General features: G+C 36.2%; 1 protein-coding gene across 1 annotated transcript in view; it reads left to right on the top strand.

Moving 5' to 3' along the window:
• The first annotated feature begins 4,696 nt into the window (after window positions 1-4,696).
• The window catches only part of LOC113234073 (zinc transporter ZIP11), a 56,745-nt gene continuing 34,336 nt past the window's right edge, over window positions 4,697-27,105 (top strand). The window contains exons 1-4 of the mRNA XM_026469315.1: window positions 4,697-4,925; window positions 6,435-6,669; window positions 13,929-14,122; window positions 20,284-20,477. Of these exons, the coding sequence (XP_026325100.1) occupies window positions 4,818-4,925; window positions 6,435-6,669; window positions 13,929-14,122; window positions 20,284-20,477 (731 nt within the window). The 5' untranslated portion in view covers window positions 4,697-4,817. The remainder of the gene's footprint in view (window positions 4,926-6,434; window positions 6,670-13,928; window positions 14,123-20,283; window positions 20,478-27,105) is intronic.

Below are 27,105 nucleotides of genomic sequence, written 5' to 3'. Positions count from 1 at the left end.
TCTACAACTGTGCTGTCATCAGTATAAGCAAAGGTACCTGGAATTAACATATCATTGATATGCGGCAGACAGAGAGTTGCAGACAGTACAGAGCCCCGAGGAACTCCAGCTATCTATCGTCATATGACACTGAACAAGAAGATTACACGATAAAAGTGTCTTCGCCTTAAAAGGTTATAAGAAAATTGCCAGTAGGTGAATTCTTAGTATAACTTGTTTATTTATTAGATTAAGTGTAATGTAAATTACTTATTAGTCTTGTATTTGGCTAGATTGTAATGTATTCATGATGTACTTTATTGGTGCCTTATAAAAAAATGGAAAAAAAATATGTTCGGAAGAGAAGCCTTCTAAGACCACGCGAGTCGAACGTTCGCTCAAGAAATCCGAGATCTAATTGCAAAGGTCAGTGGGAAACCCATAAGACACCCTTACTTAAAAGGCTTGCGTGGCAGACCCTGTCAGAGGCTTTAGATATGTCCAAAGACACTGCAATTGCTTCGCCTTGCTTTTCTGTGGCCTCGCTCCATACGTGACAGGCATACACAAGAAGATCCCCAGTAGATCGCCCTCGTCGGAATCCGTACTGGCGATCACTGAGGAGGTCGTTGTCTTCAAGGTATGACAGGAAACGATTGTTGAGTACAAGTTCCATAGTCTTGCAGAGTATGGAAGTGACTGAGATAGGTATATAATTGGCAGGATCAGCTCTGCTTCCCTTTTTCGGCACAGGTTGCACGTTTGCAAGCGTTTCCACGAACTGGGAACTACACCAGTCTCAAATGAGAGACGGTACAGGCGTGTGAGAACAGGAGACAACTCAGGCGCACTTTTACGCAGGACTATTGCTGAAATTCCATCTGGCCCGCTAGCTTTATTCACGTCTAGATCCCGCAGAGTTCGAAGTACCTCTTTTTTTATGATATTTAGAGCCCAAAATCGGTGTGCCAGAGTTATATGCAACCTTAAGTACAGTGACAGTTGCCGACTTTTTTCCATGACCCTCTTCTTGACCTTCCCATGTCTGTACATCCTGGAGGCATCTTTATTTCTAAAGACGAACTCGAGCGAAATTTCAGAGAAAGTAAGATTACAAGAGCGCTTACTTCGCACCAGGAAATATATGGTTCAGAGAATTATTTGTATCTAACTGTAAAAAAAAATGTAACGGCCTTATGAAAAAATGCGCTGTTGTTGATATGGCACCTAAAGTATTCATCAAAATCTGAAACGCAATCAAAAGTCTTAGTAGAATACGATTCAAGCATGTACTAAGCAAAAAGCACAGCAATTAATTGACAAGTGTTACAACAAGGTGTGGCTGTAGCCACAGTTCACATTACCTACAGCGTAGAAGAATATTTAAATGACAGTTCCTTGAAATAGGTAAACGCTGACAATTATTACTTATTTAATATTAGTCATTGACCTACCAATATATTAATAGACATTTTTTACACTGTGTGTATATTACTATTATTATTTTTCTTTTTGTTTGACAATGCATTTTAGTTATTTAATTAACTGCTTATGCCATTTTGGCTTATTGCAGAGATTCCATAAAATTATTATTACCATCTATACCATGTACCTGTAACAACGGATGAATAAATTAATTAAATTGAATTGAATTGGAAAAGTGGGATCTAGCATATTTTTTTAATTCTGTAAACAGAAAAAAATACCTATGTGCGAGGCCGGGAACCTCATCTGGATAATCAGGGAAGCCCTTTGACTTACCTAGTTAAAGCGTGCATAGACCCTTAACGATGAAAAAAATTGTTGCGAGTGTCACTTCTGGAACGATCCTCACGAAGTTATTAGTATACCTACTTGAGACAGATAAACTTCAGTATCCACTACTTCATTAATTCACACAGTATGATCTTTTTGCTCTTCAGTGAGAAGAAGGGTTTTCAAACGCGGAATGACCTTCCTGATATTAAAGTGGTCCAGTAATGGTTACGATCTAATTTTGTGTTCCTGCTGAAACTAACACGTTGTCACAAAAAAATTAGAAAAAGAAGTTGGTAGTTTCCATTTTTGTATATATATAACAAAATTGTCCTCAGTGTGTTTTAGTTATAGATCAGTATAACCCCTTAGGAGTGAAATAGCTAAAAATTTTTGGAACCGCTCGTGTATACCTACCCGTTTCTAAACTGAATTCCAAGGTGTAGGTATAACTTCTTCTTAATAAGTTTTTATTGAGTACAACGAAAACGTTTGACTGACTTATCAAATATGCTACCTATGTAGTACGAGTATAAAAGCATACCAACTATATTATCATAATCTGTAATATTGAAGCGCTTGAGGTATTAATTAATACAAAAATTAATAATTAGGTACAATGAAACACCAAAGAAGTAAAAAATAAATTCTCATTAAAGACGACGACCTTAATTCTACTTTAGGATTACATTACGGATTCTCAGATTTCAGGGGCAGCTGCCTGAATTACCTGTCTTACTATATACCATTCAGATATTTTTATAATTCCGAGTTATGATTTTTTATGGTGGTATATAATTTCAACTTTTACGAGATAATTCCCACGTATTTAATTAATACTTAAGAGTTAACAAGGGCAATAAAGATTGTTATGAGTTCTCTAGCGAGTGTCGACGTGACATACGTCTGCTGCTGGAAGATAGAGTACGATAAAGTTTGTGTAAGGATATAATTTTGCTACGAGTAGGTTTAAACATCGGTGCGTGCGCATGATTTAACAACTGTTGTTAAGGTATATGTAGTTACACACTTCTACTAATTTAGTAAGTAGGTGAATACATAGGTTAAGTAACACTTACGTGGACTGTATCAGATGTGAAACATTAATGTTTAAAGATTTAATTTGCAAAACCAAAAGAAATCTTCGTGAATTGTGAACTTTGGACATTGGCTCATTCTTATAGTAAAAGGCATAGAGTTGAATCTTAAGGGCCCATTCAGAGTGCATGCGCGAGCACGGCGGCCGGTTCGGGTGCTCGAGTCTTGGCGTCTTCCCTTTCACGGTGCCGAAGCGACTACGAACAGGTAGATCCACAAGTCGAACTCTCAAACAGACGCTAGAGCAAGCACTGTGAAAGGTACGAACGAAACGAGCCAATAGATCTATCCGCGGGACACGCGCACCCGACTCGAGGCAGGCTCCGGCGCGCGTGGCCACTGTGAACGCAACAATCATCTACGTACATTTGATTTACACGAACCCGCGCCCGCACCCGCGCATGCCGCCACTTTGAATAAAGCTTAAGTGCCAGCTTGACGTGCTCTTGACCCTGCACCCATAAGAGTAGTGTCATTTGATGAAAAAAAAAGGAACTTGATACGCTTACAATCTGCGGCAGTAGGTAGTACCTATACAAAACTGTATAAAGGTCCAAGTAAACAATCATAAAGTCGAAAAATTGATACCTACCTTTGGGTACCACAAATTTCCATTAGTTTCAGTAATAAAAGGCATAGTGTCCTAAAACTGTCTTAAATTATAATGATTAAAAATGCATTATTGATTTGATTATCTATACCTATATGTATACATCACACATACTTAAAAAGCAAGAAATTTGAAAGCAAGTCCAAATATTATGTACGAACGTAAATAAACACTTTTTTTTATTAAATATTGTTAATTATAGCTTTTTTGCTTTTCTTGATTCAGTTTATCGCTGTGCTATTTTTTTAACTGGGACACAATGGGGAAGTTCGATACCAAAACAGATACACGGAAACTGTTTTAGTAATGCGCGACTCATATTAATAATTTTGAAGAGTGCTTTAGCAGCTTGCGCGCAGACTGCAGCTGCTCACACACTATCCTGCGTATGGCCCACATATGAAGTCTTGCAGGATAGCTTGTATTCATAATCCTACATTACGTGGCGGACTGCAGGGCGGGCTGCAATGCAAGGTAATGAATGCCCCCTTTTAGATAGTGTATGATAAACGTTATAAATTGCAAAAGAAATAAGACTCTCTAGTTGTAATACAACACTCTTAAAATAACACTAACATGGCATATCAAATCTCTGATAGAGCTAGAGCTCGTTCGTGCGAAGACAGACTCGTTTGCCGAAAATAATTTTCTATTTTTGAACGTTATCACTGTTTTGGAACGAAATATTTTCTGTCCACGTCATTTTTTTATACGGTATTGCCAATTTTTCTGACAACCCTGTTTGTCAGTAAATGTAAAATATGTTACATTTTATAATTTGTATTCTCGCCAAAATAAAGTAGTGTTGTTGGTTGACTTTTAACAAATAAAATTTTATAATTTGAACCGATTTTTTTTTGTTGAAAATAACTGGGCATGAGCCCAATTATTTGCAAAAAGCAAAGTTACAAACTGTAGGTATAGGTAAATTATCACATTTTAAAATTATACACACAAATCTAGCTCTTTGTAGCTCAGAACTTGTCTGACATTTGTCGATTTCCGTACCTACTACGCTTTTCACATTCAGAAATGTCAAAGCAAAATTGTCGTCCAGTCCATTTTGGAACATTTTGCACGATTTATTTATTCCGACGCCCCAAAAACAATATTTAAAAAAAATCGTAAAGTCCATGACTTCGCACAAAAAAAATCAAGAAATTGGGACTAATGTGGACTTATAATAGCAACACTCATTTTTGACGTTTATTGTTGTGCGACCTCTTTGACGTATTCTAAGACGATAAACATGTGGATTGTATAAAAAGATTTAAATGATTACCTCAGAGTTATTATAAACTTAACACGTGTGAAAATATGTGTTGCATGGAGTACTTAACATTGTAACTGTTTATTTTAAAAGTGTTGAGATAAAATGATCCCAGGGTACGGTGCAGTGACCCAGGCCCTTTTGGGCACCCTTCTGACGTGGGGACTTACGGCTGCAGGCGCCGGTTGTGTCTTCTTTATACGAGGAAAACACGTACGTGACTTATCGCTATGTAACTTTAGAAGAATGTACTAGGAACATTACCACATCCTCTTTTATCGAAAGATCTTTAATGTAATGACTGTGTCGAATCGCCCGTCCAATTTGTTTGAAGAATCAATATTTCAAGGCCAGCTGATGTAAACAATGCACTTTAATAGCATTAACTTATGAGTTTCAATTTGTCGTAATAAAGTGTAGCTCATCTGATGATCTTAGTTATTTATACAAAAGAGGTCAGACAAATTTTTTTTAGTTATTACGAACTGTTCGAATTTTTAAAAAATGTTTCATATAAATTTAAATAATAAACATAATATTTATTTGTTTATGACATTTCAATTTAATTTATACATAATTTAAAAAAAATTAATTTCACATTGTAGTTGTAAAGTTACTAAATATTCACCCTTGAACAGTAAGTAATGGCCTATGTTATGTAGTATAATAATAAATTCTAAGTATGTAAGTAGTAAAGTTAAAACTATTCTATATTAATAAAAATCCTTTCAGAATTTGAATGTAGTTTGCCTAGTACCAAATAGAAATAAAAAATATGTATGTAACTTTCATTATATGACTTTACCTTTGTTATTACAGAGGCTTCATAGCCTGTGCAGCCCTTTATCGCCATGACCTTCAATTTGATATGTTATTATTAAATAATAAAATTCAAATTCACCTTATCATAATAACAAAATAAAAAAATAAATTATAATAAGGAAACCTTGATTTCTATTGATTTCAACTACAGTCATGGACATATTTAGATGAACATTAAAAAAGTTGAATTATGATAACAATGTTCATATGAACCATTTGCCACATCAACCAGAATGTTTAATTTGAAAAAAGAATGACCTCTTATTTTTCTTCGTTTATTTTGATTAATTGATGTTCTAGAATATGTGGCCAATGGCTCATATGACCACTGTTATTATAATTTAACCTTTTTTTAGAGTTCCTCTAAATTTGCCTATGATTTTAATATAATATAATAATGCACACACTCAACATAACCCCGCACTAGGGAAACCCTGTATCGTGGGTGCCATTGACACACACATAGACAACCACAAATTACACCCAAACTCACGAGAGAAATAAATGTAGGTCATACAAATATTTCTCCCCGCCCGGGAATCGAACCTGGGACCTCTGCTGCTAAGACAGGTTGGCATAGTAACCGTTCGGCCACAGTTAAGTTAAATAATAATAAGTGTATTCTAGGGAGATGCTATTATTAAATGAGCAATATAAAATGTGACTTAAACTTTTAACTTGTGTGCACAATGTAACATTGGGAATTGGTCTGCAAAATACACAAAATTACGCCTTTAATATTATATTACTTTCGTATTGTTGTTTTAAGCTATATGAAACTTTAAAACATGAGCAATGCAGTTAGAATTTTTATGAATAACTAGTAATTAAGTGAACATATTGTTTTAAAAAAAAATTTTTTGTTCTGTAACAATATATATTGAACTTAATTCATTTCAGAGAAAACTACTAGATGTGTCCCTGGGTTTCGCTGCGGGGGTGATGACTGCAGCATCATACTGGTCGCTATTGGAGCCTGCAATAGAAATGTGCAAAGAATCACATGTCTATGGCTCAGAAGGACAGTTTGCATTTGTACCAGTGGCAGCAGGGTTCCTCTTTGGAGCCGTATTTGTCTTTGGAACAGACAAATTCTTAGATTATTTAGGAATTAATTCAGCAAATATGATGATGAGTGAGTATTCATTTGTCCATTCTCTTCACTACAGATGGAGTTGATGTAAATACACCTTGTGTTGTATTAATGACATACAGTTTATAACCAGTTCGTTTTAAAGTGATTGGTTATGTTTTACAGCCTAAATTCTCTATATTTCAAGAATAGACTGTATGGATAAATACATATTTGAATACATACAAACAAACAAATATTGCAAATGGACATAGTTATGCTAACTAGAACAAACCCACAAAATGTCACTTTCGACCTAATTAGAGTTTTGTAAAAACAGTGTGAATTAATAAATAGGTAAGTTATTTGAGACAAACAACGTGAGTTATGTGTAGCATTGAGAATGATATAGGGAAACTATTATATAATACAGCAATAAATAGAAAACATTATAGATCTTTTTATTTCGTTAACGAGAACTATGTTCTAGTTTTCGTAATGAGAACGCTAAAGATCTACAGTACTTCAGTACATGTGACATGGCTCTATTTAGCATATTTAAAAAAATACATTATGAAGTTAAGCAGCATGGTGCTTTTTAGCATTTAAAAGTTACTTATTTAAGATTGGTACCTTGAAGGACTTTTATTTTCTCCGTTTTGGCTTGGTATATTGCCAGGATCTTTTGTGAGAGGGTAAAGGACACGTCTGGTGTTCTACGTAAATACGTAAATACTCAATTTCACTCGAGATGTGGGTTGGTTCTTGTTTGCATAACTATGTCCAAATGTGAAAATAAACGTGTACTATAAGAAATGTACCGATATTCCAACTAAACGTGAACTCAAATATTCGTAATTCCGAAAACCGATTAATAATAAAACCGTTACGATTTCAAGTAATTTTGATGCTTTTCACAAAGACAAAATTAGCTTTTGATTCCTAATATTCCTAAAAAAATAAGAATAAGAATATGTTTTTTTTTACATTTGACATTATGAAAATTCGAGCTAACGTTATTTCGGGCAAATGTATTTTCTGACTTCTGGTAGGTAATTCAAGCCGTAAAACGAGTAGCCGCAAAAACCCGTAGAACAACAATATTTTGTTAGTTATTGCTAATTTTTAATAAAAAAATCATTATAAAAATAAGATTAAAACTCATAGCGATTCTATACTTTCTTTGTTCTAAAAATTTCAATCACGTGTGGTTCGAACAATTGAAAATGACCAAGAAGTTTATATAAGCTTCTTGAAATTGACGTAATGGGTCTCTTTCCATCTTTTACGCATGCAATGTCTAGAAAAAGGACAGTTAGCTATTTGATCATTTTGTTTGCTCTTGTAATTTATATTTACGATTCATTTGTGTATAAATTAAATACTATACAACTGTACAAAATAACACTTTTAAATAGTAACTATGATAATACAATATATTTGTTTAGTGAAAATAATAATATGATAAAAAATCCTGTTACACTGTACTGCAGTCATTTTTACAAGTTATTATTATACAGTACTGCATAACTCACAACCGCGCTGTCAGTCGAACAAACGAAGACTGTTGCGCGATGGACGCTTTGTATGCAATTTTAACGCGCTATAGGTGCGGACACTTTTTAGCGCGAACCCAACGTCCATTTGTTGGTAGGTATTGGTACGTCAAAATTATAAACAAAAATGTACATCGTCGACTGAAAAATGTTTGAGTTATAATATACATTTCTACAAAAGACAAAATAGCTTGTTCAGTTTCTAACAACACTGATGATTCAATTCCAGTGCAAGTTGCGATAAAATTTGCATAAACTGTACATTTAATTATAGCTGAGTAACTAGAATTATGCCAGCACTAACGTAACTATTACTAATTTGTAATACACTGTGACATATTTTGGAATTTAAGTACATACATACCTTGATTTCACTTCAATGCTACACTTTATGGTTAAGGAAGTACTGAATATTTATTTAAGAACGTGTTGTTATATGATTTTATCTCCTTGGATCACAATTAAACATTTTTGTTTTCATATTTAATTGCAGAACTGAGCTTCACGTTCACGATTTCTATCTTATCTATGTCTAGTGATAGCTACCGCGGCTCGTAACATATGCTCATTTTATCAATATTGACAATGAAGGGCATTATGTTACTTATAGTAAGTACCCTTATGCGGCGTACTTATGTAAACAGATTTCTTCATGCATTACAATATTAAATGTTATCTTAATAGATCAACTTCGTCGGTCTCGGAATTTTGATTATACTTTACTTATTAGTAAATTTCTGCCGCACATATTTATGTATGTGTACGCACACGTACAGTTAATGGATACACATTCATCATAAATTGCAATCTTTCTTTCTGTCCTCAAACTCAACATACAAACTAACATTTATAATAATAATTAAAAAGTCAAGGATGCTAGAAAGGTAATCAATAGAAAACGAATCATAGTAGTAATGAGTAACGAAGAAAGGCGTCACTTTATGTATACTAATCGACATTAAAAGTATATGTAGCACGAATCTGAATTTGTTCAATAAATAAAAAAAATAATAATAATGTGCCTGCAACCACATCCAATCACCTGGTTTCAAACTACAGAATTCCCTGTACTATAAGTACCAGAGCAACGGAATTCACTGCTGGGCTTTACCCGGAACACCAAGATCAGAATCAATTTATAATTGAAAAGTTTATTTCTCAGAACGGTCCTAGCTGGAATTTAGCCCAGGACCTTCCGTCGGCCGGGTGCAAGCCGGGCGGCGGCAGCGCGGTTGTATTATTCAAAGGAATTTAAATGTGGTTGCCTAGTAAATAGAATTCAGATCCGCCGTTAATGTACAAAGTCTGCTCGTGTAACTGGGCGCTTAGGCCCCCGAAATCATCAGTTTAATCATTTTACAAAACATAGGCAAATAAATTACACAATAATATTATTACGATAATGTCGTATTACGGTAATTTTCAGGTTAGATATCAGTGGCAATTTTATATTATCATGAAATATTAGATAATATTTCAGGTTAGTACACTCGAGTATTAAATTGTACTTCATGATAATATTCTAGAATATTTAAATAATAATAATCTCGGTACAGAGTACTAACAAAACCGACCTTAAAAGTTCGTGGAATTACACATCTATTTGCCAAGTTTTATTGCCATCAGTTACCGGAAAGTCAAAGTCAAAGATTATTTATTCCATAGGTAAAATAAATTTACACTTGAAATCGTCACATTTAAGCTACTGCTCGTTCACTACGCTGACCTCTCTGAGAAGAACGAGCAAGAAACTCTAGGGATTGGTCTTTTCAAATAAACTTAAATGCTATGAAATACACTTTGAATCAAATTTCTGTGGATTCTGGAGCCATGTCGTCTTTCCATACATCTTTATCTAACACGTAGTCTTCAATTTTGTAATATGATTTTTCGATCAAAATATTTTTAATGTAGTTTTTAAACTTAGGAAATGATAAACTTAATATATGCTCCGGAATCTTATTGTAAAAAAGTATACAGTTCCTCATAAAAGAGTTGTTTACCTTGGTTAAACGAAATCGTGGTACCATGAGTTTGGACTTAGCTCTAAGGTTAATATTATGGATATCTTCTTTCTTATTGAAATTATGTATATTTTTACGAGCATATATTTGAGTAAATGTACTGTGATGCCACCGTCATGATACCAGTCTCTTTAAACTTTTCCCTGAGAGAAACCCAAGAGCCTAGACGGTACACAGAACGAATCGCTCGTTTTTGCAATACAAATATGGTTTGAATATCTGCCGCTTTACCCCACATGAGAATCCCGTAGGACATTATACTATGGAAGTAACTAAAGTAAACTAGTCTAGCAGTACTAACATCGGTAAGCTCACGTATTCCGCGGACTGCGTATGCAGCGGAGCTTAACCTGCTGGCCAGGGAAGATATATGTGGAAACCATTAAAGTTTACTATCTAAGGTCACTCCCAAGAAGACTGCTTTATTAACAAAGTCTAACTTTTCTCCGTTTGTTTCTATGCTTGGACTAGTCAATTTTACGTTAGGTAATTCAAATTTAACACATTTTGTCTTCTTGACATTAAGCAATAAATTGTTAGCATTAAATCAATAAACTACCTTAGAGAGGGTGTGTTTGAAAAATCAAGGATGTGTCATCAGCAAACAACACTATTTTGCAATGGTCCTGAACAAAGAATGGCAGATCATTAATATAAATCAGAAATAAGAAAGGCCCTAGTATTGAGCCCTGAGGAATGCCCATTTTTACCGGAGAACCCAAAGAAGTCACACCATTTATGTCTACTTTCTGAATTCTACCGTTGAGATATGACGAGACAAGTTTCGACGCCTTGCCATTTACACCGTAATATTCCAGCTTCCTAATAAGAGTAATATGATAAACGCAATCAAATGCCTTTGAGAGGTCACAGAAAGTACCAATAGCTTTCTGGGACCTTTCCCAGGCATCAAAGATGTGTTTTAGTAACGCTACCCCCGCATCGCTAGTCGATCTACCACTAGTAAACCCGTATTGTTCACTATGAAAAATATGATGCCTACCGAAATAGGACAGTAATTGAGTCAGCATAACCTTTTTGAATATTTTACTTAAAGCTGGTAAAATTGAAATGGGCATATAGTTGCTAGGATCACCTTTCCTACCGCTTTTGAATAAGGGAATAACCTTGCTGTATTTCATTAAATCGGGAAAAACACCTTCGTCAACGCTCCTATTGAAAGCTTCAGCTAAATGTGGGGAAATAAGATCAATAACTGAGTCTATAACTTCAGTTGATATGCCCCAGAGATCTTCAGTTTTTTTAACATGTATGGATTTGAAAGCTTTTATGATGTCTTGTGGATTAACATGACGGAAATTAAATAAACTGCCACAAACGTTAACATTTTCCTTTAAGAGATCAATAGCAAGTGAAGGGGAGGAATTTAATGATTCTGTAGTGTTCACAGCAATTTCCGAAAAGAGCGATTCAAAAGCTTGGGCTATAATAAATAGATAAACTTTAGATTTTATAAGTTTACTGTTTAATTCTAAAACTATATCTCTATCGTGTTGTTTAACCCTGCCTGACTCTTTGTTTATTATGCTCCAAGTAGTTTTAGATTTATTTATCGATTGTCTAATTTTGTCGCTGTGAAACTTAACCTTGGCAGCTACACATACTTTTTTAAATATTTTTGAATAAATTCTAACATATTCTATGAAATTGGAATTAGTATTATAAGTTTTCATAGCATATAGCTCATACAAACGAGACCTACTCTTATGAATACCTACTGTTGTCCAGTCGTTGAATTTAGTCTCTCTATGGAAAGTTAATGTTTTCGATTTAAATATATTATCAAATTCATTTTTAATTAAACCAAATATCGTGCTATATAAAGTATTTGGAACCTCCGGTATATGGGGTAGGGAATTTAAACTATTGCCGATATTATTTTCAAATGTAATGATTCGTTCTGTGGTAATCGGTCTGCAGAGAAATTGGTTTACCTTCTTGCTCATTTTACAATTAAAAGAAGCCAATTGGCCACTATGGTCTGATCTTAAGCAATTTATTATTGATTTAGACACTGCGTCTGTGTTACAAAAGATGTTATCAATACAAGTAGAAGAGGAGGCAGTGATGCGAGTTGGTTCTAAGAAAAGATTAATCAAGTTAAAACTTTTAAATAAATTAATGAGTCTTACAGAAGTAGAACAGTTTTCCAACAGGTTTACATTGAAATCTCCACATATTACTACGTTTCTTTTGGTTGGAAAAATCCGCTTTAAACTGTTTTCCATAATTAATTCAAACTCGTTAAAATTAGCAGAGGGGGGCCTGTATACACATAAGACGACAAACTGATCCAATTCCACACATGAAATCTCAATAGTTCGTTCAGTAAAAAGATCTGTGATATCCTTACGCTCTTTAAATTTTAAGTTACGTTTAATAATAATCATGGATCCGCCTCTAATTAAACTCTTTCTTATGAACGAACTGACTATTACATAATTTTCTATGTTGTTAATTGCTTCGTAATCTTTCAGACAGTGCTCTGTAACACAAAACACGTCAACGGAAATATCGTGCAAAAAAAGACTTATTTCTAATGTTTTGCCAGAAAAGCCTTGAATATTTTGATGTACTACATAGAAACGATTAGACTTTTCTGTTGTCGTGTTTTTTAGTTTAAATTATGGTTAGTAAAAAGTATACTGTTGCTACTTAAAGTAGGAGCATTGTCGTGGGACTGTGTTATATTTTCTATAACAGCGTCCTTAATATTAAATGATAGCAAACTAGCTACATGTCTCAGATACCTTATGGGTAAAAGTAAATTATCCTCAAAAAGTTTGAAGTTCCTTACGAGCTTATTAATGTCAAAACAAAATATAACGTCACTATGACGGCAAGTCAAATTATGAATGTGCCAATTTATGTTATGTATATACTTATTACGAGCGATGCCTAGGTTGAGCAGTAAGGGAATGCACTTAGTATGAATTTACACCCACACTTCTCATGAATTCTCAAGAACACGTCAATGCTACTATTTACTTCTTTTTTACTAATGTTATTACTATCACCTATTATAAGAATCACTGTTGTATATTTATCAAAGTTGCAACCACTTAACAGTGTAATAATTTGACTAAAAGTAGCTCCTGGATAGTAATAGTTGACTACCCTTTGTTTTAAGTGGTTACTTAGGTGGTGGCCTAGTCCTACGCCTATTTTATCAGAAAAAACTACCGTTCTTCTGGATGACCTGGTAGGAGTTCTAATAGTCTTGGTTGACCGTTGACTATGTCGAACTTCAACTGTTGTAGAAAAGCAGATACGTTTTCCTGCAGCAACGCTGGCATACGATGCCCGAGCTGGTTGCGTTGATGATGTGGGTGGCGGGGATGGAGTCTGATTTATTTCTACTGGATCATTTGTTTCACTAAGCTCATTCTGAAGAAGGGCTTGAGTAAAGTGTGCGAAACCGGATACATCCCCTAGTGTGCCACACTTAGAGGTGGAATATTTTCTTCAAAATTAAATGGGACCACTACAGAGGTACCCTCTTTCCAACAAAAAAGAATCATCGAAATCGGTTCACAAATGCCGTTATTCCGTAACATACATACAAAAAAAACAAACAATCTAATTGCGAACCATCTCCTTTTTTGAAGTCTGTTAAAAATTGCCACCAAAATTAGGTACATAAAACTAACTTGAAAATTAGCTTTTTAATTACCAATGGTTTTTATTTTTATCGTATACTCAACTAACTAAATTTTTTCAGCGATGACCAAGAGTAAAGAATCAAAAGACAAATTAGAAGACTTGGAGATGATGACGGCTCTCAACAAGCGGCCTTCGTACCCAACTAGTGTCGTCACGGTAGACGGGCCTCCGCCCTCGGAGTTTGCAGACTGCATATCAAACCAACACACCGCTCAGCGGCGGCGGGGTCACAACCATTCTCATGGTTCCCTGGTAAGTTACAGCCTCTTTCACGTATCGATTGCATACACTATAATGGCGAAAGGATTTGCCAATCAGTGAATTGTACTCGCCGATTATTACCTAGGGTGAGCTATAGACGTATAGGAATGGAATGGTATGTACGTCGTGCGAGGAAGCTCCATTCATGCACCCCAACAGCTAAATCACATAGATATACATTTACTATCGTATGTACTATACAATTAAGTGAATACATACACATTAGATATTTCGATAAATGATTAATTACTTCAACAGAAACTATTCAAACATTACCTAAACATTTCATTCAAACTGAAGAATCCCGTTTTTTAAACCAAGCAGTAAAAGTCAAGACAATATTACTGCCGACCACTAACTAAACGCGGCAAAGTTTGTCACTTTGCACTTGGTCGAAAATTAGTTTTAAATAGCAAAAGATAGAGCACAAATTTAAAATTAGTTAACGTGTTCGACTTATCAGAACAATTTCAATATTCTAAAAGTGGGTTATGGTTTTTTATGATATATCAAAAAATTATTTTGTCTCTTGTCACGGCAGATTATGTATTGTGTAGGTACATGTACAATTCCATAATACTCTTTAAACTAGATGATTGGTCCATTAATGAAGACGAGTTTTAATGTACAAATAGGTCGCCTAAATATCGGATTACTAGTATATTGTAATTGAATGATACATTTACATGTCATATAAGTGCAATATCGATAATAATACACATCACTAAAACACGCAATAAATATAATAAACTGCATACACTGGCACATTTAAAATGCCCAAAATAATGCCGTGTATTCCAAAAGTCAGTTGGTCAGTCAGTATTTGAAAATAAAAAATTAGTCGACCTTCATTTTTGTCATGAATTTGTTTTAATTTCCTACTAATACAGGTTTTGTCGAGTGGTTCGAGGTTGAATTTGCGTTAATGTAAATGTCATAAATTTTAGTTCAAAATGTCTTTTATGTATTTAAATTGTTATGTTAAACTGTTACAATTTTCTAATTTCCAGCAGTTTGCTTTGCCACAAAATTTAAAAAAATGCATTTAGTTAATTTTAAAATCGATTTTAAAAGATGTTGCTTTAATTGCTTCTTTATGTCTAATTATTATTCATATAAATTTGAACATTACTATTTTATATTCTCACATTTTGTTCGGCTAATTGTGCCGGTGTGTTCATATAAAACAAAATACGGCCGTTATGTTTGAAGAATATAATGGCATATATTTAAACGATCATTTTAAATTTGCAAAAGCAGCAGGCAAAAAATCTAAACGGCATCTTTTTTAAAGATTGGTCCTGGATTGTATCCGTGAAAGAGGTTTCACAAATACAAAATAAATTAAAACAATGGATATTTTAATCTGGTCTGAGCTAGGCAAAAAATATTTGATTTGTATAAATTAACTTTGATAGTTCTATATTGAGCCTTAAAACTAAGATTGTTTTTAAAACAGTTTTAAGTTCATTATACTATTATTATTATGACTAGTATACTAATATTATATTAATTATAATATAATTTGACCTGAAAACTTGCTCGGAAACGCATGCAAATTGGCTTCTGCATTTTCATATATTACCCTACTTAATGGAGGGCGCAACCAAGATTTATTACAAGATCAATATCAAAAGATATTATGAAGTATAATGTATTATGTAGGATAGTGGTTATAAATGTCATTAATCGTTAAAAGAAAATATCAATATTAAAAAAAGAGGATCAAATATTAATTTTGAATACCAAATATTAATTTAGTATGCTTAAACATAACGATAGAGTTACCTTGAATGCAGTTCTTTATAATGTATCCGTAGATTAACTAATATAGATGAACAATTAATATATAATATTAAACATTTAAAAAATCGTTTATTTCAAATAGTGCACATTTACAATAGATCAATTGAGGCCCCCATCTAGACTTATTACCTCTGAAACACTACTAAAGTGACTTACCTACTATTATTTTTTGTATAGCCATTTTAGATACTCAACATTTTAATAATTTCAACATCTCATCGGCTCATACTAATGCAAAAAAATAATGACTCTCGAGTTTATGAGAGTATAGAATGACGAAAACAGCGTAACTAATAAAATTAATTTAAAAAGCTATAGTATACAATATATAATACATTTTCCGTATGTATCTACACTTTGACACGCGATCAATCCAGACAAACTCTACGATGTGCCCTATATGTTGTTAAGTGTGGCTTGAGTTTGTGGTTTTGTGGGTGCGGTGCGGTACACGCTCGGATTCGGACGTGCTCCACTGCACAATAAGAATTATAATAATTCGCGACCCGCGCGGCAATAGCCGCTGCACGTAATTGACTATGGGTTCTCAGTAACTCATAGGCAACGAACTGTTGGCGTTTATACAACACGCCATAGATACCATGGACGAAGTCAGCATCGTGCAGATCTGCAAGTCAAATTTCAAAGAAGAAGAGATTTGCAGTGACAAGGCGCTGCTTTTCCGGACGTTTGGCAAAGCCGAGCAGATGCCCTCTCGTCGGAGAGATGGAGGAGCGAAGAGTCTCCAGGACATCATTACGTTGTTCAAGGAGATCGACCCAGACGACGTGCCTGCATTCGTAGCGAAGGAGCTGCATAAGCTCCCCCCTGTCACGTTCGACCACGTCGACGTCACCAGGCTGCTGAAGGACATCACGTCCCTAAAAGCAAGCCTTGCTGAAGTTCAGTGTAAATTGGAGGCCTCAGACAACACCATCAGTGAGTTGCGTGCCCAAGTTGTATTACTTAGTAGTGCGGTATCGGCTGCCGCTGCCCGACCTAGTACTCCACAACCACAACTCAGGCAACCAATGAAGGGAAAACCAAAAAAGAAACTCGTATCTGGAGCTGCGTCGTCAGTACCACCGAGACGAGTTGATCAGTGCGACGAGGACGGCTTTCGGAAGGTGGAAAAGAAAAAGAAGAAGACCAGCCGAAACCTTAGTGGCACCGCCCTGACTAGCCCGAATCATTTATTGCGTCCAGGGGTACCGACGACGTTGTTATACGTGTCGCGTCTTCATTACTCCACCAAGTCTGCGGATATTGTGGAGTACATGCGAGTGAAGGCCAACGCAAACCTGAGAGTCCAGCGGTTGGAGTCGCGCCACAATGTGAATTTTAATTCATTTGTGGTGCGAGTACCAACTCAACACCTGTCGACCTTCATGAGAGAAGACTTTTGGCCGAAGGGTGTCATGTACCGCCGTTTCCGAGGACGGCTACCGGACACCCACATTGCGTCACACGTCGAAGTACATTCGTGTAAATAAATAGTGTTATATGTATATTATCATGTTATATTGTATTTATGATTAGTCCGTAAGGTATTTATTTAATATGTCTGTTATTGTTTTATTATATTATTGTTATATTATATGTATGTTAGTCTGTAAGGTAAGTATCTATGGGTCCTAGTTGCCTGAAATAAATAAATAAATAAATAAAATTGATCAAAAAGTCAGTGCGGTTATTTCCACTTAAAAATTATTTTTTTTCCATTTAAAGTGTTATGTTGTCAGTCGTAACGTAATCCTAGTTCAGTGCTGTCTATGGTCATTTTAAAAATAATAAAAATAATGTTTTCGCGCGCATTTTAAGAATAGGCTGCAACTGTGACCATGGGACGCTCAAGGGCCCGAAACGTAGGTTTGTTTGAAAAAACAAATATACGCCATTTAAATCCGGAAAAATAGTTTCATTTCCTATAGGCTAGGCTGTAAAGTTTTAAGTTTATTATTTATTTATGAAAAAGGCCCTGAACCGCTGAATCGTAAAGGTGTAGTATATCATCATGATAATGCCTAAAACATATATTACAAAGCCGTCGAAAAATATTGCAGTGAGTTAGTTAGGTTGGAATGCTTTGCCTCATCGACCGTTTTCAATATCGTCGTCTTATATTTACACTATAATACAAAGATCGAACAGCATACTGGTTTTTGTATTAATAATTATAACAAACTAGTTAGTAGATGTAGTAGTAAAACATCGTGATAATCAATAAACTTATTAAAATAGTACAGTTATGCTTCTTATATATTTTTAACCGACTTCAAAAAAAGGAGGAGGTTCTCAATTCGTCTGTATGTCTTTTTTTTTTGTACGTATGTTACGCGATAACTCCGCCATTTGTGAACCAATTTTTGATGAATCTTTTTTGTTGGTACTTTACTTCTTATATTTTATTTATTTAAATTTCAAGAAAATATTCCACCTCTAAGGGTGGCAAACTAGGGGATTAATGACTTTTGAGGTTGGTTTTTTAACCGGAGGTTAGGTTATTCATTTAAGCATTGCTACCGCACCGACTGTTTGGCACCCCAATAGTTTAGTCTCTGTGAGGGAACAAATGAACACCCGTAAATACATACATGCGCAGGTGCAGGTAACTACCCTTTTTGTGACATAGTTACCTTAGTTCTGTATAAAGTGACCTTTTTCCGTGTAGCCTGCGTGATTTAAGTGTCGTTAGCCTTAACCTTCATCTTCCACCGCCAATAACAAATGAAGCATAATTATAATATCATTTATTATATCCCATCAAGTACAAAATACAAGTACATCATTGAACGTTTAGAGTTTAGATATGGGAGACAGGAGCTCAAACTAAATAAGTCCTGTGCTATGTGAATAACTCTGCCGTCAGCAAACTAAAACGCGGCTATGTGACAAAATAATTTTGTGAGGTATCATAAAAGAACTATAACCCAGTTTTAGAATATTGAAGTTATTTAATGATATTTTAGCTTTGCGTCATTAGGGTAAGTTCCGATCATAGATATATTTTTCCTATATCTATGATATGATTATAGATAGATATGATTCCGATATGTCGGACACATTAACTTTTACTGCGATTATATAGACTTTTGTATGTGCGTAAAAATATCAAGCATATAATAACAATAGAACTGCCTCTGTGGCCGAACGGTTACCATGCCGGACTGCCACGCAGAGGTCTTGGGTTCGATTCCTAGGCCGGGAGAAATATGTGTATGACCTACATTTATTTCTCTCGTGACTTTGGGTTGTGTACTGTGTGTGTCCGTGGCACCCGCGATACAGGGTTTCCCTAGTGCTGGGCTATGAGTGTGTTGCGTTAAGTTGCATTATAATTCAGATATTTTGTTTCCATTAATGATTTCCATATGAATGTTCATTTTACAAAATAATATGGTTCATTTGTTAATAAATAAAAGACACTGAATTCACTTCATACAAATTGCAATTATAGAGGAGTGTTTATAACATAAAATGGGAAGATACTTAGAAGACAACGCTTTTAAGAAATAACTTGTTTCATGAAAGAACTGACTCCACGACATGACTTATTTTTGTAATGAATGATGATTTGAAAGTAATGATTTGAAATCCATGTCTCTGGCCGCGTTTGCACTTCTTTTATTATCATTGCGAACGACATTATGACACGATACTACTTATTCCAGAACAATTACATTCACAAATTAAATGTGAAAGCAAATGGTCACTAATTAACATTATTATTAGTACTAGCTGTACTAGCTCCTTGTGAAAGAGTTCATCCAGGAAAGTACTGCCACCTTACCTATTTCTCCCGCCAAGCAGTAATGTGCATTCAGTTGCCGACATTATTGCGTTACGGTTTTGGAGGGTAAGGGTGCTGGTGAAATTACACGCACATGGGACTTGTCAACTTATGTCTCAGGATGAGGGGCGCAGTGGCAGTACTCGTCAAATCTTTGTGATTTAAACATTACTTACGGATTTAAAGCATTGAGTGGCACTGTGGGGCTAGCGAATGGCGCTAGAGCGACATAGAGCGCGAGACACTGCTATTCTCGCATAGAGTTCTCGTTCTTTATGTCGCTCTCGCGCAAGTCGCGGCCTGTCGTGTCGGCTCTACTGTTATAGATAGGCGTGTCGCTTACCGTCCTCCAGGCGCGACTTGTTCGTCCTATCACTTGATATTATTTAAAAAAGCCTCGCTCTAGCAAAAACTAGTTGCGTGCACGCTGCACATGACAGCCCACACTCAATGTGAACCTTAAAGTATCGCCGAACGCCCCACATTTGCGAATTTGCTAAGGTTCTGTACCTCTCATATGTAGAATTATTAATATATTTATTTGTGTATTTTTCAGAAAGGTGGAGAGAACGGTGACGGCGATCGCCGCGACAGCGTGGCGTTATCGCTCGCCGCGCGGCAGTCGCAGTGGAAGAGAATCATGCTGCTAGTGGTGGCCATCACAGTCCACAACATACCTGAGGGACTGGCCGTCGGCGTTTCGTTCGGTGCCGCCGCCTCCTCCAATAAAGCATCGTTCCAAAGCGCCAGGTCAGTGAAACACATAAAAGTCAATACATATTTTAATCCCATTGATCCGATTTCATAATAAGCTTGTATGGCTGTCAAACACCGCACTATTTTACACTCAAGATTTTACTTACAATTTTCTTGGTATTTATACCCAACGATGAGGTTTTATCCCTTTGTCCTCAGAAGCCAAAAACGCTCAGAAAAAATCCAAAGACAAGGTGTTTGGAATTGATATGTTATGTAGACTTCCCATTACAAAACGCTCAAATTATATTATTTACACTGCCATCTATCGAGAACGCACGACTCAACTTGTACTATACTTATTGCTCAAGGTATATCTTGTATACCCCATCTACCGGCTGTGGGGATGTATTAGAACTGATTTTACTAGCTTTACTCTCGTGCCACCTAGCGGTAAGGAGTAGTACTTATTTATCGTTTTTAGATAGAGGAAACTTGTCAGTAAGAAGAGAACTTCACAGATGTCGTTAATGACATGAATTTCTTCAAATGAGTATGCTTCACGATTTAATTTGTGCTTACTCATATAACTTGAAAGAATGCTCAGCGCTACTTAAAATGCACAAAATGGGTCGGCTACATGTTTGCCATTTTCGAAATGACTTTGAAAGTTAGAATGTTTAAATAGTTTCAATTGATTACTGTTACGTTGCATTAATAGTGGAACTACTGAGATTCTTGTATTATCATCTCAACTTTACTACAAATTGAGTTATTTGAAAAGAGGTCCTATAAGGAAATTTATATAAATTTTGTAGCGGGTCGGTATGTGTGTCGGCGGCCATTTTGTTACGTCAACAAGGAACGCGAGGCACCGTTTGAGCGGCGGTGGTGCAGGAATTTCATTGATAAGTTAGCGCGGGCGCGAGCGGGATGCAGCTAGCCACGCCGCAGAGCCATGGATATCTCTAGCTAGCATTTGACCCGCTGCGCTAGCGCCGGTTGCTGCATACCAATCATAATTGCCGCAAGTTTATTGATCATGCATTAGAAACTCTTTGATGATGTAGTTTTTAAGTGGATATACATTACAAGGTTAGTTATAGCCTTAACCATAAAGAAACCCTTTTAATTAATTTGTGGTAGTGTTTTTCGTGTTTTCTAAATAGTTTATTAGTGTTTTATAACTTACCTACATATCTACCTAATTCTTATATTTTATTTAACCAGGTCTTCAGCATTTCCTTTCATATTATTTTAGACTCATTACTCATCGCTGCCTGGTCTCTGAACTACATTTTATATTTCTCGGGGTATAAATATCGCCGTTTTTTGTCTAACATACATAAAAGCCGTAGAGAATTGTCAAGTCTCGTCACATCGAATGTTTGGCATGAGCCGTCACACGCCTACTTACCTTGTTGGCATGCTCTCGATTCCGGCTACAAAAGTTTTTCATTATTTAACTATATCTCTTATTTGATTTTTTTAAAACTCCGTTGGCCCTAAATGACAGGCAAAGACACTTAAGTCTTCGACAGATTTTCCGTTCTGATTTAATTACACTTTGTGGCGAACATGTTTTTTTTTTCTACTTATTAAATTTATTTTAAATTTTATTGACCAGTTAAAATTTTCCTAATGCTTAACTAACTTGATGTTAAAGATAAGTTTGTCAAAGATACAGTCATAATTAAAAATTACGATTAATGCCTAAAGTCATCGGAGTGCAACGAGGTGTCGAGGCGGAAGTGCGGTTTATCAAAGAAGCTCGCAGAGCCGAGTCGCGAAATGAGTGTATTGGCGAGGATGGTTCATTTGCAGTCGCGTCGAGTCGAGCCAAATCGCGTGGCGGGCCTCCGGGCGTTGACCCGCGCCGCTACAGACGTTGCCTACAGTGTGCTGCCGCCGCCGCCAGCATCGCCATTGCCGCCACCGCCACCGCCGCTTGATGGTGAAACTATTTCACTGAAAATTCCGCTGGCGCGCCGTATCATTGAAGCCAACCTTGGCGATTTGTCGTGTAGTCTGCACGCGTGGGTGCCTCTAGAGCATATTCATAACCGTTAAATATTGGCACCTCTCAGTCGTAGACAATTTTGAACATTTTCCATTGCTTGTCGTTGACTATCGTCGTTCGTTAATCTTTCTTGTTGTCCTGTCTGTAATTCTTTGACAATTCAGCCTGTACAGTACAGTTGACTGTACAGTCGGCATCAGAATGTTTCGAACTGTAGTAATTTAGTTCACATTTGATAACGATCAACGTTATACGTCGAGCGATTTTACGCACTTTTAATTTGTTTTCAGTTTCAACTTTAAATGTAGCAACAATAAGGTTGTTTTTCTGAAATATGTTTACTTTCAGGTGTTTCCAAATTCACTTCGTAAGTAAATTTCAAATATAATTAACACATGACTGTTTGGTGAAATGTACTGATTCTATAAGCATTCTGAACTTGTAAACAAAATAACTAATTTCAATGTTTTGGTTAGGTTGAGATGCTGACTGTACATGAAAATATTAAAGCGGATTACTCGTTTCAAAGTTGGCAAAAATAACGAATCTCAGCCTTTGCCAAGAGGCCTCATTGTGCAATAATGTGCTCTACGAATCTTTTATAGTATGCAGCATTGTATAATAAATCAATGTTTTGTAATTTCATAGATCATTAGTTGCATTTAGATGTAAAATGGTTGGACCAAGTATACTCAGCCTTTGTATGCAAAATTAACTACTTTGGTAATAGCTTTTTATGCAACAAAACGTAAGTAAATATGAATACTTTAACGAGTTCGTGCTGAAATTTTAACAGTAAACAGATAGCGTACGCGTTTAAACGTACATAGCTCTTGGCGGATGGTAATAAATAAATCTCTCGTTCATAGGTATGATTCATTGTCGTCTAGCCGAATTTGGAAAATATATGCCACAATTTCAATCCAAATTTTCACCTTTCAAATATGCTCAAAGTTTAGATTACTGCTGTAGATACCGTATGTCGCTTATTCAAACCAATCACTTTTTAATCTATGATTCCGATTTTTTTATTTTGGAGATGCATTCTGTACACTAAATAATGGAAGTCATGTTCGCGATAAAAATTTGCGATTTCGACTTTTTTAAGAAAATACGCACGATTGAAATCACATAACACTTCCCTCGAGCGAACATTATAACAACTGTATTGTCGAATACATTAGTCGTACAAAAAAAATTATTAAAAGATCGATTTTGAAGATCTTGAATTATTAATAGGTTAACATGTCGCAGAGTACTTTTACAGAGACGATAGGTAAAACGAAAAACGCGGAACACATAAATGAATGAATTACGTGTATTTTGGTTTTTTGCACACAGCAATCTCATACAAAAATTAACAGAATTTTCAAGGAAAATATGGTGTACAAAAAATTTTATACAGGTAACGGTCGATCGAACTTCACTGGAAACCATATAATACCAAAGATTAGCTCAGTTGGGAGAGCGTCAGGCGTGGTATGCGGAAGGCGCTGGTTCGTAGTGTCGAACTGTTTATTTATAATTATAACAAACTAGTGGAGTCTTTTCACAAAAAATAATTGCATATCATATTCAAATGTGATATTCAATAAACGTAATAACAAAGATTATTTAAAAAAGTTTATTGACTTTGTTTTCGTGAATATCACTTCCATTTTTTATGTGTATTAAATTGAAAAAAAAAAAAAAAACAAAATCATCAATTTAAAATGTTTTCGGTTTGACGTGGAATGCGCTTTGTAAGCAACTAAATTCATGTACAGCTCAGATACCGCCTCCGGTAAAAAATGCCAAAATGCTGTATTTAAAAATTGTGTAGGCAATGGCGCCTGTGTTTGCAGAAATCGAGTAACTAGTGGTCCAAGCAACTATATAAAAATTGTAATATTTTAATTCACCTACTACAAAAAGTGCAACACAGATATCCTCTGTATATTTGGTGTTCAGCACACACTCCGCTTGCCGATCTGGTGCAGCAAGCCAATAGCTATAGGTGTAGATTGAAAATCAGCAATGCTGAGTCTTCATCATTTTTATCCACATTACTGTTTATTGTTTAACTATTCGTGCATATTATATGGTTCATGTGTTTGGTCTGTAAATGTGTGTTTTTTTATTGTTTTTTTATAAACAACAGTTTAGTAGCAGTAGAGCTCCTTGTGGAAGAGTTCATCCAGGGAAGTACTGCCACCTTACCTATTTCTGCCGCCAAGCGGAAAGGGTAAGCGTGCTGGTGAAATTACAGGCACGTGGGACTTGTCAACTTATGTATCAGAGTGATGAGCGGAGTGGCAGTGCCCCTTAGATCTTTGCAATTTGAAGCACTGAGTGGCACTGCTACTGTTATGGACAGGCGTCGTTTAGCACTAGACGCACAACTTGTTCGTCCCGTCACTTGGTCTCATAAAAAAAGTTCCTAATTAAGGCATATCAAAACTTCAAAAGGTAACACCCAACTCGATACTTAATTTAGTATCCTCGTCCCGATACAAAGTTTAAATACTAATGTAAATATTTTCTTCTTACGCCATTAACAAATATAAATCGATTCTGTAAAAAAATTTAAATATAACTGGAACGGAAGAGATTCGCGATCGGTCATACCAGAAATGCGGGGAGGGCCGCACGACTGCACTGGGCAAATGAGGGCCGCCGAACGAGGCGACCGCTCCAGGTAATGGCCCCAGACTAACGAGATAACACCCGACAATCCTTTTGTTTCCGCTTGTTATGCAGATCGCCCACACGCTTATTATGGTCGTAATTGCACCCTCCCTGACGAGCCAATGTTTTCTTTAATTACGCCGCAAACCACTAGTAAAGTAGGGGTTATTTTTCATATTGTATCCTCTTGTCCTTTTGACAAATCACCTAATTGGCCTGGCACTCGCTATTCTCGGAAGGTTTAATCAACGATTTCCTCAGTGAACCACAACATTCCTATACAGGTGTTAGTTCTACGAATTCTATCACAAACTATATGATGTTAAAAATTTTTTGGCCGTAGGTGCATAAGTTTGAATCTGCATATCGTCATGGTAACCAACATTAAACATTTTGACTGATTGAATGAAAGCTTTTCTGGCGAAATGGCCTGTAATAACAGTCACTTTTCGCCGGCGTTCCTAATTATACGGTATCCATGACGATGTTTTTCATAAGCGAAAGAATGTTGCAGCGGGTGCGGGCGCGGGCGCAGGCGGGGTGCAGACGTTCATTACGATGGTAGGCGATAAGGCGGTCGATTTAACGTGGCAGTTAGGTGGTGCGGGGATTGGAGCCGTGTGGTGGTGTTGGCGTGGCCTGGAGGTCGACGCGGCGCAGCGCGCTGGCGGGTGGCGCCCGCGCATAATGGGAGTCGGCAACCGCTTTGTGCCCGCCGCTGTTATTATGCAGATTAACACCGCCGGGAATTTGTTCAAATAATGTAACAAGCGCTCCACCCGGCGCCGGCGCCGCTCGCGCTGCTGTAATTTACGATTCGAGCCTCGGGAATGTGTCGGCGTTGGCTCCTTCCACGGATTTCGGAGCCGTTTTGTCGAGTTTTAAATTACGCCCTGCCAGAAATTTACACCGTGCCAGTATTGAATTCAAGATTTCGGTTGTTTTCGTTTAGTATTTTAGTGACTAACTTTCAAAGAGCCGAGGTGATCAGGAGATGAGTTAGTATCGTTGAACATTACGAAATGTACTGCGTTTTGCATGCAAACTGAAAAGACATTAAGTAGATTGATGTAATTTCGTTCGCTTGGAAAAACGAAAATTAAATATTAAAAACCAAAACCTGACTTACATTATTATTAACTAGCGAAGCATTACGAAGTAAATTTTTTGTTGTGCGGTTTTTTTTTTTTTTAGTCAATCGGACCCAATCAGGGAAGTCAACTTTTCTAAAAAAATCTAAACACATTCGAAAATCATTTCCAGCAAAATTTCTAATGTATGTTTGAGATGTAGAATAAATGTTGGCGGGGTGCAAGCGGAGGTGCGGAGAGAAACCGCGTCCAGAGTCCGGCCGCATTCCTGCGTAGCCTCCCACCCTTCCTGCCACCTCCCGACACTTGTACAGCTTTCCCTCCAGGATATAATGCTACCTAAACACGTACATAATATGTATTTAAAGAAATTCATATCCAGTATCTATCTACTCAAATAGTTACGCCAATTGCACAAGTATTTAATATTTTTCATTTCCTCTTTTCCCGTCTTCATCTGATTTCACAAGCTCTATGACTGAAAGCTTATTGAAGTCTATTTATGTTAAATTTTGAAATAGTGTAGATACAGAATGCGGGACATCAATTTATTGCTTAAAAATAAGGCGTAACCGCCTTACTACCTACTTATGAATTTTTAGTGTTATAGGAAAAGGTTTTATTATTAACAATACGTAATTTATGTAAGTTCTTTCGTATTGACATCTTTAATATTTTACTCTTGCTACCAACTGGTAAGTGGACTATTGAAATGTCGATAGTGATTGGTAAGATGGTTAAGCGGCAATGATGTGTTATTTGTGACATGTGGCTATGCGCCCGCGTCCGGATTGTTGGTACGTTGCACTTGTTTTTACGCACGCGCGCGCCGTGTGGTGCATGACCCCATTGGAATGTACCACGTGCACTAGCCGATGGAATGCGCAACTGTTTGCTTTTTCAT

The sequence above is a fragment of the Hyposmocoma kahamanoa genome, unplaced genomic scaffold (genome assembly GCF_003589595.1).
Source record: "Hyposmocoma kahamanoa isolate Upper Pololo Valley unplaced genomic scaffold, ASM358959v1 81, whole genome shotgun sequence".
NCBI classification, from domain to species: domain Eukaryota; kingdom Metazoa; phylum Arthropoda; class Insecta; order Lepidoptera; family Cosmopterigidae; genus Hyposmocoma; species Hyposmocoma kahamanoa.
This window is presented reverse-complemented; position numbering and strand designations above follow the sequence as displayed.